Source organism: Carassius auratus, chromosome 40, assembly GCF_003368295.1.
Source record: "Carassius auratus strain Wakin chromosome 40, ASM336829v1, whole genome shotgun sequence".
NCBI classification, from domain to species: domain Eukaryota; kingdom Metazoa; phylum Chordata; class Actinopteri; order Cypriniformes; family Cyprinidae; genus Carassius; species Carassius auratus.
Window position 1 is genome coordinate 9,940,107 of NC_039282.1, and position 12,782 is coordinate 9,952,888.

Sequence of the window (12,782 nt, forward strand, 5' to 3'; positions counted from 1 at the left end):
TGAAATTTTACCAGAATTTCAAACTGTTAAAAGCTGATCATGTTTTAAAAAATTAAACTGGAATTGCTAACTTACCATTCCATAAAACAGAGAATCAGAAACAAATACACATGTAAATTAATAAATAAATAAATAAGGTATCTTAATCATTTTAGTATGAAGTGAATTACTTATATACATCGAGTAGTAGATTAGTTTGAAATTGGATTTCACCAAGAGTAATTTATCTTTTTATATTCCTGTGAGCAAGTGAAATTGATATATCATATCAACCTGCGATATGAAAATCCTATTTGAGAGGTTAAACCAGGTGCACCTCTTCAAAATGATTTCTTGCTCAAATGCTTTTTAAATCCTGTTATTACTTGAATTATGATCTAGCATGAATGTAAATAAATAAATAATATTTGTATACTATTTGCTGCTTCCCAATGATTACAGAACTGGTTCACTAATACATCCCAATAGGTTTGTACTTTACCTGACAAAACGTGCTAGTAGAAAATTCAGATATTTTCTGTTATTTGATTCATAATATATAATATAATATAATATAATATAATATAATATAATATAATATAATATAATATAATATATAATATGTAATTTAATATAATACTTATTGATAATATAATATAATATAATATAATATAATATAATATAATATAATATAATATAATATAATATAATATAATAATGCACTAAACACTATAAAGATTATTCACAAAATAAATGCAAAAAAAATTAGTTTAGTCCTAGGATATATCACTTTTATACTTAGAATGACATCAGTTTCATGTCAGTTTTAATTGAATAGCAAGAGGGGGCGACAGCAGCACAACAAACTGCATGAAGACACCCAGCGTATACCTTAAAAAAACACTTTCTATCAGCTGATCGTGGTTGATGCTTGCTTGTTCAGACTGAGTTATGTTAACACTCTTTTGTCGTGCAGCTTTGTAGTCAGTGTGATTTAAGCGTTGGGACTGTAAACGCTTTAAATCATGGATAAATCTGACACCAGCGCTATTCTTGCGGAGGACCTAGAGTCGAGTGACTCCAGAAGAGTCTGTTGTTGTTTTAAGGTGCCAGAAAGCAAACGTCCACCGCCGTGTTCATGTCCGTTTTCCGTGACTGTGGAGCCCGTAATGTTCCTTTCCAAGTTCTCCATAGTTCTCCAGTGGCCTTTGAGCACGCAGTACCTGTGGGATCGTTTCAGTGAAGATGTGGGTTACAATGGAACTAAAGGTGGAGGATGTAATGCTACAGTCCACGACCCCCTTCTGAAGGTAACAGATACTTGACACTTTTATTTTTAAAAAAAGGGTTTAATTCAGAAATAAGTCATTTCTTTTAGTAGCTAAATCAAAAACAATCTGCGCGGCCAGTGAAGCACGATTCCCAAACGAATGACACTTTGAAGTGGCTCTATTAAATTTATAAAAAAAAAATGTTAAAATGCAACGAAAGTTGTTACATTGTAAAACATCTCACAAAGCTACATTATATTTCCCCCCAAACTTAAAAGGAAGGAGATCTCAGAAGAGAACAAAAATTATGGTTTTATTTGTCTCTTGTTTCCTTCATCTAGAAAGTGGAGACCCTGACTGCACACTGGAACCTGTACATCAATTTGGGTGGATTACTAGTTGGGTTGATCATGGTGACCCTGCTGGGCTCATGGAGTGACCGTGCAGGTCGACGTCTGGTTCTGATCATCCCTTCCCTTGGCCTGGCTGTTCAGGCATCTGTGTATTTGATTGTAATGTACCTGAAGCTGCCAGTGTTCTGGTTCCTCATTGGGAAAATCTGCAGCGGCCTGTCCGGGGACTTCATTGCCATTTTGGCCGGTTGCTTTGCGTATATGGCCGACACGAGTGGCAGGGGGTCTCGCACTTTTCGTGTAGCGATACTAGAGGCTTGTCTCGGAGTGGCTGGCATATTTGCAAGCATCATTGGAGGACAGTGGCGACGGGCACAAGGGTATTTTAACTTTTTAATATTTCCAAGAATAAAGATAAAAAAATCATGTCTGGTTTTCCCTACAGGTATATCAACCCATTTTGGCTATTATTGGCCACAAATCTTGCAGCAGCGCTCTACGCATACCTGTTTGTGCTTGAAACAGTCACCCCTGACCCCAAGGCAAAGCTCCTCTCCACCAGGCACCACCGGGCCATCTTCCACCTCTATTCATCTGATGCACCACCGGGACGCCGAGCCAAACTGTGGCTCTACACTATCTGCTTCTTTTTGGTGGTGTCTGTACATTTAGGCTGCAGTGACCTTTATGTGCTCTATGAGTTGAGTTCTCCGCTCTGCTGGGGTCCAGAGCTGATCGGTTATGGCTCTGCAGCCAAAAATCTGGCCTCCCTCACTAGCTTGATGGGGCTAAGGGCCATGCAGTGCTGTATGAAGGACTCCTGGGTGGCTTTGGTGGGCCTTATCTCTAACATAGTGGGATTAATTGCGATTTCTTTCGCTGATACCACAGCTCTGATGTTCACCGGTAAGAACTCTGATATATACAGTTTAGGGTTATAAGATTTTTTTAAGTTGTTTTTGAAAGAAGTCTTTTAAGCTTAGCAATGCTTCATTTATTTGCTAAAAAAAATTACATAGTAGCTGTTTGTTTTCGAAAGATTTGAAAGATTTCATTTATTCCTGTGTTGGCAAAGCTGAATTTACTCCAGCCTTAGTGTTACATGATCCTTCAGAAATTATTATAATATGCAGATTCTTTTACTGCTTAAAAAAAAAATGTTAGTGCACATTTTTTTCAGTAATAGTTGTTGAATAGAAGGTTCAAAATAATAGCATTTATTTTAAATAGATTTTGTTGTAAATGTAATTCATGCAATTATTGATGCAATTTCAATTTCTGTTTAATTTATCATTCTTGCTGAATAAAAGTATTAAAAAAAATAAATAAAAGAAAGAAAAAAACGTTACTGACCCCAACCTTTTGAACGGGAGTGTATATTGTTACAAAATATTTATATTTTATATAAATGCTGTCCTTTTTACCTTTTTATTCATCAAAGAATCCTGAAAAAAATATAACAGGTTACTATATATATATATATATATATATATATATATATATATATATATATATATATATATATATATATATATTAAGCAGCACAACTGTTTCCAACACTGACAATAAATCAGCATATTAGTATATTTCTAAAGGATCATGTGAAGCTGCAAATTAGAGTTATGTCTGATAAAAATTCAGCTTTTCATTATTAAAGTATATTAAAATAAAAAAACCTTATTTAAATTGCAATAATATAATTTACAACTCAATTAAAAGCAAAGATATTATGTTAGTGCTCTACTATTTAGAGCATGCCTACATTACTTGATAAAAATCAAGATATACTGTATGAGGTGCTTATGCAGCCTCACTGTCCTCAAGTGTCTACAGTAGGTAAATGTCTATCAAGGAAATGAATTTGCAGAATTACTGCTGGTCTGTCTGTCTGTGTCAGGATATGGCCTGTGCTTCCTTTTTATGGCTTCTACCCCAGTCCTGAGGTCTAAACTGTCCAAGCTGGTGGACCCTTTAGAACAAGGTGAACAAGAACAGCTTTGTGTCACCAATGGTTATCATTAAATGAAAAGAAAGTGTTTTGTTCACTTATTGCTTCATCCTAGGTGCTCTGTTTGCTTCAGTGGCATGTGTAGAAGGCCTGTGCTCACTAGTATCTAGTGTGGTCTTTAACTCTCTCTACCCCGCCACCCTGCACTTCATGAAGGGGTTCCCTTTCATCTTTGGGGCCATCATCCTCCTGATTTCAGCTGCCATTATTGGGTAAAACCCTCAATGGTTGTTATTAAGACTCTCAGTTTGTTAATAAACCATAACAGCAAAATTATTATAAAGATGTAATTAAACAGATTTCTTGTTTTTATGTATGTGATGGCTTTATTTTAATCTAAACATATTTTTTCATTGTGATGTATACAGAGGCTTAGGTTTCAAGGAGGACAGAGAGTGCGGAGAAAACAGTGAAGGCCCTGGGATATCCTGATTCTTTTATTCAGCAAAGTTTAAATTGATAAAAAAGTGACAGTAAAGACACATTCAATTGATTGATTGGTAAATTATGTTACATTAACATATCTATTCAAAATACAATCATGAAAAAATATTAAGCAGCACAACCATTTTTATCATGGATATTAATCATTAATCTTTTTTTTCTTGAGCAACAAATCACCATATTAGAATGATTTTAGAAGCATCTTGTGACTCTGAAGACTGTCATAAATTACATTTGATTAATTTAAATTAAAATGTATTAATTTATTTTATTTTATTTTAGTTTAATTTTTACAATATTATACAGACCCCAAACATTTGAACAGTATTTTATTTATTTTTTTAATTGAATGTGATGAATTCCACAGTTTCTGCATCTTGTGATCCTCATCTTATTCTAACATCAGCACTATTTGACACCATTGTTCAGCCACTTAGAGTGAATGTTCAAGGATTATTGATCTACATAGTTCCCTGTGAAAGTATGCAATTGCAGTATAAGAATCCACTGTACCAAACTTAAAAATCGAGGTGATTGTGCTTTTGCTACAGCTGAACCAAAACTCTGGAATAGCCTTCCACCCCATATTTTTATTTTAAAATCAATCTTAAGACACATTTGTTTTACCAGGTTTTAAAATTCATTGCATCATTCGGGGTAATCTTACATCACTATGGATTGTTGTATTGTATGTTTATGTATTCCTGTTTGATTCTTTTTATTATTATTATTATTATTAATTGCACTGCAATTTGGTCAACTTTTGTTGTTTTTAAATCTGTCCTGTTAATAAATATTGATTGATTGAATAAGGGGATGTGTGTATTTTGTATAGGTGGGTGGGTAGGTGGCTTTCCCCAAAAAGTGTTCAGTGTGGTTCTGTAGGACTACCAAAACCGTTATTGTTCCAGCGCTCTGACCAGCCTGACAGCAATATTAGCTCAACTGATGGTGTTCATTTGGGAGTGATTTATCCGGTGACAAGTGGGAGGACAGTGGGTTTTGTTTGGGAAACCTGTTTTTGCAATTCAGGTTGGGGGCATTCTGTCACCTCGGCCAATGCAGCCAGGGGTCCCAGAGGTTTCCAGTGCCAGAAACACAAGAGAAAAGCTTTAAAAGATGGAATGGATGAATATTTAATGAGTAGTGGCCCACGTTTGGTTCTCTACCACTGAAAATGGGTAAAATTCGATAATATGCACCTGGAGCCTATGTCAACATGCTTTACTAAAAGACGTACCATTCTCCTTAACTTCAAATATCAAGTGAAAAGTTTTGACTCACCTAAACAAAGCATGTCATAACAGAAATATTTAGCCTTTTATCTCCATTTATGTTTGTTTCTTCAGAAAAAAATGGACAAAATCTAAATTTTGAGCCAGGGAAGATTTTCAAATTTGGATTGTTTGACATGAAATTACCCTTTTATGAAAATTACACATTTAACCTTTGTATAACAGCTATGAACTCAAGATACCTTAAGGCACAGGATCACATCTATAACCTTCACAGGTCATGTCTCACAGGTGTATCAGAGACAATAGTAGTAATAAACCTCCTGATGCTAACATGCTTCATCATGTTATTTGTGTTCTAGACTTGTAAAATCTGATAAGATGGCACGAATTATGTGGTTGTGGTCTTGCAGTTAGGCTTTTTTTTTCAGGAAGTAAAAATGCCATCTAATGCTTTGTGTTTTCTGAAAGCATCAAAACAGTTATTGAAACCGTTTAGTAAAATGATATTTGAATATAATATTTTCGTGAAACAAAATGTGGAATAAAGGGATGTTTTCCAAAACAAGCTTTATTGCCGTGTTTATGCCTGATAGAGAACATTTCGTTATTTCATTTGACAGATTTTACATATTGTATCACACTTGAAATATACTCAGACATCATAAGGCAACAGTAAGGAGCTCAATAGCAGGATAAAGCTTGAGGTGTTAGTAAATGTTCATTAGAGTTTTCCTTGATCAGTTGCATCTTCAGTGACTGAACACGAAAGCTTGAAATTCAAATCCTTTAACTTCTTCCAAATACTGCTTAATGTGATGACTAACCATAATTTAATATAACAACCTACAAATAAAATATAACTTGCATAACAAACTGCAAAAAAACTTAGTCACAAAGGTCTAGAAATCTAACTAGAAACTATTTTTGAGGAACTAAAGTATTTTGACACCTTTGTAACCTAATGCTAATCCAGTTCAGAACAAAAAATACAAATTGATGTTTAACGTTTCATAAGGCATTTTCTTTTCAATAATCTAACTGATTATGCTACAATGCAAGATGATCTATTATTATGTTGCATAAACAGAGATTGACTATGTCATAAATATGATTGATGATGCATAAATCGATTCAACTTCCTGAGTTACAGAAATGTCCCACTCAATTCTGGAAGCAGTCAGTATACAGCAAGTTTAATTACTATAGCATAATTGAGGAATATTCAAAGTTATTTGCCACAAATGTTGTAGACAGACTTAGCTCTTGTGGTGAAGTAACATTTACTGTTGTTCAGGGAATTTTCACAGGAGGATGTCAACAGGAATCACTAATTTAGCTTGAGGGTGGAACTAATTCCCCATGTGGATTTCACAACAGGTACAATTTGGTCATGTGGACTGCCACCCTAACCAACAGAAAGTTGCATGGTTTGAAAATGACTTCTATGTGAGCAGTGCCCACATTTTTTTCCACTGATATTTGCAATTGTGACCACACATTTAAAGTTCCAGCGTGTCTCTGGCTAGGTTACACTTATGTTTTTTCTCTGTTAAAGTTGACATTTCCGCAGTTATCTATCTAGACATGCATACAGCTGAAGGAATCACTGGCCTCTGAGGAGTAAGCAGGTGTGTTCTGGTTAAGTGGCAGTCATTAATAGAAACATCTAGTTATTAGGCTAAATAAAAGGCTTTTTTGGTCAAATGTATGTTTTATTTCTTCTGTGGCTCTTCTTTCTTAATTTTTGCTCCATCTGGTTTCTCTTGGCTTGGGCATCCCTCAAGGAAGCGCAGAATCTTTTCAATAGTGGCTTCTTGATACTCATGGGACCACCTGTGGCATTGAGAAAAGAGATTAACATTCATTCTTTTTAGATTAGAGCCTACAAGTTACTGAGCAGGCATAAACTAGAGGAGTGCATATTGTATGTCATAGAGTAATTGCACCTGTTAACATTTTTAGTCAGGCAGAATGTTGACTCACTTAATGCCATTAAACTTGAGAATGGTGTTCATATCCTCTGGCAGAGAGGCTGGATCGGGCCACACAAAGTTATCAGTAACAGGAACAATGTTCTTCTTCCCTTTCAGAGCAGTGACGATCTCCTATGAATAACATAAAACAAAACATTTAACATTTAAGATGGCTGAATGACAATGTTAATACGCATATTTACATATTTCAAGGTCTTGGCAGAAGGACGTTTTCTGAGAACAGATTTAAGGATTCTCTAATAGGGATTCAGTTAATGATGACTGTAATGACTGAAGCCTGCAGGAGTGTGTTTTCCGTACAAATGCAGCATTTGTACAATGTACAACCTAAATTATAAAGGTAGAGTTTAATCAAAGAAGGATTTCTTCCTCGAACCTTATGAACCCAGTCTTTCATAGCCACGTCGCCCATGCATTTGTCCAGCGAGTTGGCTGACAGCACCAAAATGAAGTTGCGCGCTCGCTGGACGCTCGTGATCAGCTTCTCCTCAAACCTGCCAGCTTCTAGTTTCTCTACGTCGATGAAGACGCTGAAACCACGTAACTGTAGATGCACTTTCAGTAAGCTGCACAGAAAGATAAAGAACAGGAGACATGGGATTTATTTCAACCCAAAAATGACAAAATTGAAAAATGAAAAAATGAAAAAAAATATTCAAATTCTATACTACTTTGTCTAAATAAATGAAAAACGGGAACACTAAAAACAATGATTTCACGAGATAATTTTACAAGTGAGTTTAGAAATGACTACATCTTACTGAAAAATAGTACAGCTTGAAACAAATACAATCCATTTGAGACTTGCCAGACAACAGGAAAATCACATAAAACAGTGTTATGTAAATTAAGCAGTTGTAAAGATTAACTTTAAGTGAGAGTTACGTTGTGGCAAATGTAATCTAAATGTACAAAAAAAAAACAGGATAAAAGTGTATGTGCACAAACAAATATCCAACAATCAATATGTCCATTCATTGTCATTCATATAGAATCTTGGTAAATATGTGCCATTATGTAAAGACAGAATCATCTCATTTGCGGTCTGACCTGGCAAGCTGTGAACCCGTTGTGCGACGGTAGCTGATGAACACATCAGGGCCCGTGGGTTGGGAATCAGTTAAGCAGGGTTTGACAGGGCGGCGGGCAGAAGAAAGGATCTTTGCACGATGGATTCCATTCTCTATATGGCAGTCAGACAGCAATTGTTGGTCTGTAATTTGGATGATATTGTTCCGATCGACTCCCGACTGAGCCAAGCTGTAGGTGTACTGACGGAATCGTGGGTCTATATCAGCAAGCCAGTCTGCCAGGTTATTGGGGTCACATGTGGAGTATTCGGCGTAGGTTTTCAGTACACGCAGATCTCGAAGAAACCTGCACAGAGGTTTTCAGAGAACTGTTACAGGTTATGATAATACAATGAAATTGTGTCTATTTTGCAAAAAAGTAATAATAATAATAATAAAAAAAGAATTTTAATTACAAAAAAGTAAATAATTAATTGTATTTATTTTTTAATTTCTCAAAATCCAGAAACATACCAGGCTTCCAAATTTAAATTCAAACTTTAAATTCAAACTTTTATGTTGGAATTTAGAATAAAGAAGTATTTCAAACAATTAAATATCACTAGCCTCTTGCGAGTGAGCCCAGAAGTCATGCCCAGATCCTGGATCAGATCCTGTTCTGTGATATTAAGCAGTAGATCTCCATCCACCTGCAGTGCCTGAGAGATATGGTACACAAAACCCTTCTCAAATATGATACGATATCATCCTATCCTTCCTCTTTATCTAAAGTCACCTACACAGGAACTGGAAGCTGTGTACAAACCTGAAACCGTTCACTGAATGCACTGAAGCCAATCTGCTGCAGCCAGGTCTGCACCTCTCCGCTCTTCCAGTTGGGTACAGATGAAAGGATACGCCTCGGGACGTCTTCGCTCATCATCGTTAAGGCCCGCTTAGCCAGCGAGCACACAGTGGCATTACTGCAGTACATGACAATCCTCTTTAGACTCTGGACAGCTCCGATCTCCTGAAATATCTGAGTAGAAAGATCCAGGAAAAATGTACAATTAAGTGTATGAATATTTTGCATCATATTGGCTGAATGAAATCCAATAACTGATTCTTACAAAAAAATTTATGCTTTAAAAGTAGTGCCTGTTTTGCTCTAGCACATCACAAAAGATTTCTACACCTTTGCATACTTATTTTTGTCAACTTTTTGTTTGTGAAACTTTTGTCCTTTGACTGCTTTATTGTTATATATATATATATATATATATATATATATATATATATATATATATATATATAGATACACACACACACATATATACACAGACACACACACACACACAAACACTGATCAGGTATAACATTATATATATATATATATATATAATTTGAGAAATCTTCATTCCTTTTTTATTAAAAAACTGGCAGGTTTTTATATATATATATAACTCATCAAATTAGCAAATATTATATATTTTTTTCTAGATATTATATATATATTTGCAAATCACCAGAATTTTTTTTAAGATGTGCTGTGCTGTTAATTATGCTTGTGTCTTAGATATATATATATATATATATATATATATATATATATATATATATATATATATATATATATATATAGTTATTCATATTTTTATGTTTACTCATGTCTTAAACTAAAAATCTGCATGAATTAAATAAAATAATATATATAATATATAGACATTTTTAATTACATATATATATATTAGATACCACTTTATTTCATTCATGAAATCATATAACCAAGACACTCTCACTCGTAATACAGTGAATGCCCAGAGGAGTAAATATAGTGTCTGTCTGACCTTGGTATTACGCTGACGAGACTTGATACTAGTCTCCACACACAGATAGAATGCAGCAATGCATTTCCCCTCCAGACATGTGCCGTCCAGCAGGGGCAGTAAGTGCTGCAGGTCTGATGCGGTGCGGCCCTGCATGCTGTCTGCACTGTCCAACATGTTGCGTGCAAACTCTTCAGGGTCCAACGAGGCGATAAATGGTTCCACCAACTCCAGAGTACCAGACTTCACCACTTCTTTCTCTATCTCCCTATTAGCTGCCAGCACAGCCACGGCCAGACAGGCATGGAACCGGATCAGCTCGTCCTCTTTGGAAAATGCCAGTGGGAACAGCCATTCAGCCGCCTGTTTTTCAATCATCAGACGCTGGCAGCGGTGCCCACCGTACATAGCACAGTTTGCCAGGGCCACAGCGCAGTGCCGCAGTACAGTTGGGTCTGTTCCACGGCACCAATACAGGAGGGTGTCCAGTGCTCCGTTAGTGATGAGCTGCGCAGATGTCTCCTCTGTGTGTTTAAACATGTGCTCAAGGATGCCCGACACACTCCTTGCGAGCTGAGCATCATCCTGCTCACGGGTCAGGTTCAGGATGACGCCAAGCCCCATACGTGCCACATAATCCCTGCAGAGAAATACAAAAACATTTAAAAGAATGTCATGTGTGTAAGCCTTTTGAAATGTGAAAGTGATGTGTGGTGTCTCATACTCGAAATCTGTGCTCTGCATTTAACCCCATCCAAGTTCACACACACAACTTTGTCTTTGTCTTTCTATTCATTTTAGGACAAATACAGGATGGACTGGGATTAAAAACAATATTAATATTGCAAATGAAAAGGGAAAAACTGACAGGTTTATAAAAAGCAAATGTACTGCTATAAGCAACAATAAAATCTATAAAAAACTAATAATTAATTGCAGGGCTATGTTTAATACTGATTTGTGGCAAATTGCGAGGTGCCTAAAGATTCCCACCCTTACTATGAGTAAGTTTACCAGTTTGGTTTCTTCAACTCCATTTAAACAAAACATGTGACATGCAGTGCACAAAACAAGTGAAGTTTACTAGAGCTGAAAATATTTGCAGAGAAAAGAAAAAGTTGTAGGTTTGTCCTGAATTAATGTTCATCAATCACTCTCAGCTTCCAGCTTCCCATACTGACTGTGTGAACTTGCAAACGATTGACAACCAGCAGAAAGATTATCTCAAAAGAATATGTTCCTTACCTGTTTTCTGAGACCAGTATTTGCTCAAGGAGCTTGGCAGACTCATATGTGATTTCTACAGCAGGTGTCTGCAGCAGCTGCAAGAGCAGTTCTAGACCCCCATCCAGCCGGACCCTGTTGCAGATTTCCTCTGCTACCCTTCGGCCCACTGCGGGCAGGATCCAGGCCTCCTCGACCAGCTGGAAAGTCTCAGCGATGGCCCGGCGGGTCTCCTCCACATCTCCGGTGTCTTTCGAAGACTTTAGTGTTTTGATGGCGGAGCGCAGCGCGGGGAGAGAGCCGTCCAACACGGCCCGAACGTCGGCGCTGATCCCCGGAGACACAGCCCTGGGGTCAGAGCCCGTCCTTCGGGTGTGTAGCCGATTACTGACATATTCAGGAACCGTGAGTCTGTCGGTGCTAAACATGGAGAAATAACGGCAAATTTCGCGGAGATACACGACAACAGACAAAAACATCCACCAGCTCTTTGTCTGTTATAACAACAGTTCTGATGATTCTTTGTCTTTCAGCTGTGACAAAAGGCAAATCATTAATGTCTAATGCGTGTGTTTAGGCCTATTTCATTAACAGATACCGTTCACACCAAACCACATGATCAAGCTGATGTAAGAAAAAAAAATGTAAACACAAATGACGTCAGAGCACTGGCAGAGCCTTTAAGATACGCTTTAAGAATCTACTGTAAGAAAGGGTCCACGAGGTTGTTTAAAAACTACCAAATAACTATAAGAAGCTGTCAGAATGACCTGATGTTTTAAGAAAATTAGACATTAGCCGGTTTGTATCGCTCTACACCGGCAATCGACTGGGTTTTGTTAGACAAAGACGACTATTTCCACTGTCCTTTTACCCCCCTCGGATAGATTCCTGTCAAAGCCAACTGAAGCGGTACTTATTCATAAGATAAAACACTTTTAAGCCGTTATATTTTAAATAAAGTCAAGATTGTTGATCATGATTGCTTAAGCATCCTCAGCGTCCGTTTATAGACCCGCCCTGTGTGTCAGCCTCAGCATCTTAGTGCCACTTTAGCTCAACGCCCCCTGCTGGACAAAGACTGGATGCAACGTTTCACAAGCAATTTTGAAAGGGGTTGACAGCTTTTAATACAGTGAAAGCGTGCTTGGCAACTTGTAACGTCGAGTTGTTTAACTACAGACAACCAATCAAAGTGCCTCACTGATTTCTTAATTAAATATCCATGAGGTTTTGTACAACCACAGAAAGCGCCGCCGTGCAAAAACGATCAGTGACTGTAGAGAAGACGACAGATTTATTATTATTCGCCGACGCAGGCAATTATTCCTTATTCCTTCAGTCAGTATTATTTTACGTGTTCGGAAGGAACAAAATAAGCAATAAAGATGCAAATAAGAACGCTAAACTCTTGCCCCAAGTTTTAGCAATACAC

At 36.8% G+C, this 12,782-nt stretch overlaps 2 protein-coding genes across 2 annotated transcripts; one reads left to right on the top strand and one right to left on the bottom strand.

Annotated features, from left to right (window-relative positions):
- Nucleotides 1-960: 960 nt before the first annotated feature.
- Nucleotides 961-3,837, top strand: LOC113059001 (proton-coupled folate transporter-like). The gene is made up of 5 exons (XM_026227241.1): nucleotides 961-1,289; nucleotides 1,592-1,983; nucleotides 2,049-2,509; nucleotides 3,501-3,584; nucleotides 3,667-3,837. The coding sequence occupies exons 1-5, from the start codon at nucleotides 1,005-1,007 to the stop codon at nucleotides 3,825-3,827; spliced, it is 1,383 nt and encodes a 460-aa protein (XP_026083026.1). The 5' UTR covers nucleotides 961-1,004; the 3' UTR covers nucleotides 3,828-3,837.
- Nucleotides 3,838-5,872: 2,035 nt separating this feature from the next.
- On the bottom strand, nucleotides 5,873-12,406 carry LOC113058523 (sterile alpha and TIR motif-containing protein 1-like). Its single transcript, XM_026226484.1, has 8 exons — nucleotides 11,369-12,406; nucleotides 10,145-10,763; nucleotides 9,124-9,336; nucleotides 8,925-9,016; nucleotides 8,338-8,664; nucleotides 7,664-7,853; nucleotides 7,277-7,398; nucleotides 5,873-7,126 (listed from the first exon to the last, which is right to left on the bottom strand). Exons 1-8 carry the CDS (start codon nucleotides 11,824-11,826, stop codon nucleotides 7,006-7,008), a joined length of 2,142 nt encoding a protein of 713 aa, XP_026082269.1. The 5' UTR covers nucleotides 11,827-12,406; the 3' UTR covers nucleotides 5,873-7,005.
- Nucleotides 12,407-12,782: the final 376 nt, after the last annotated feature.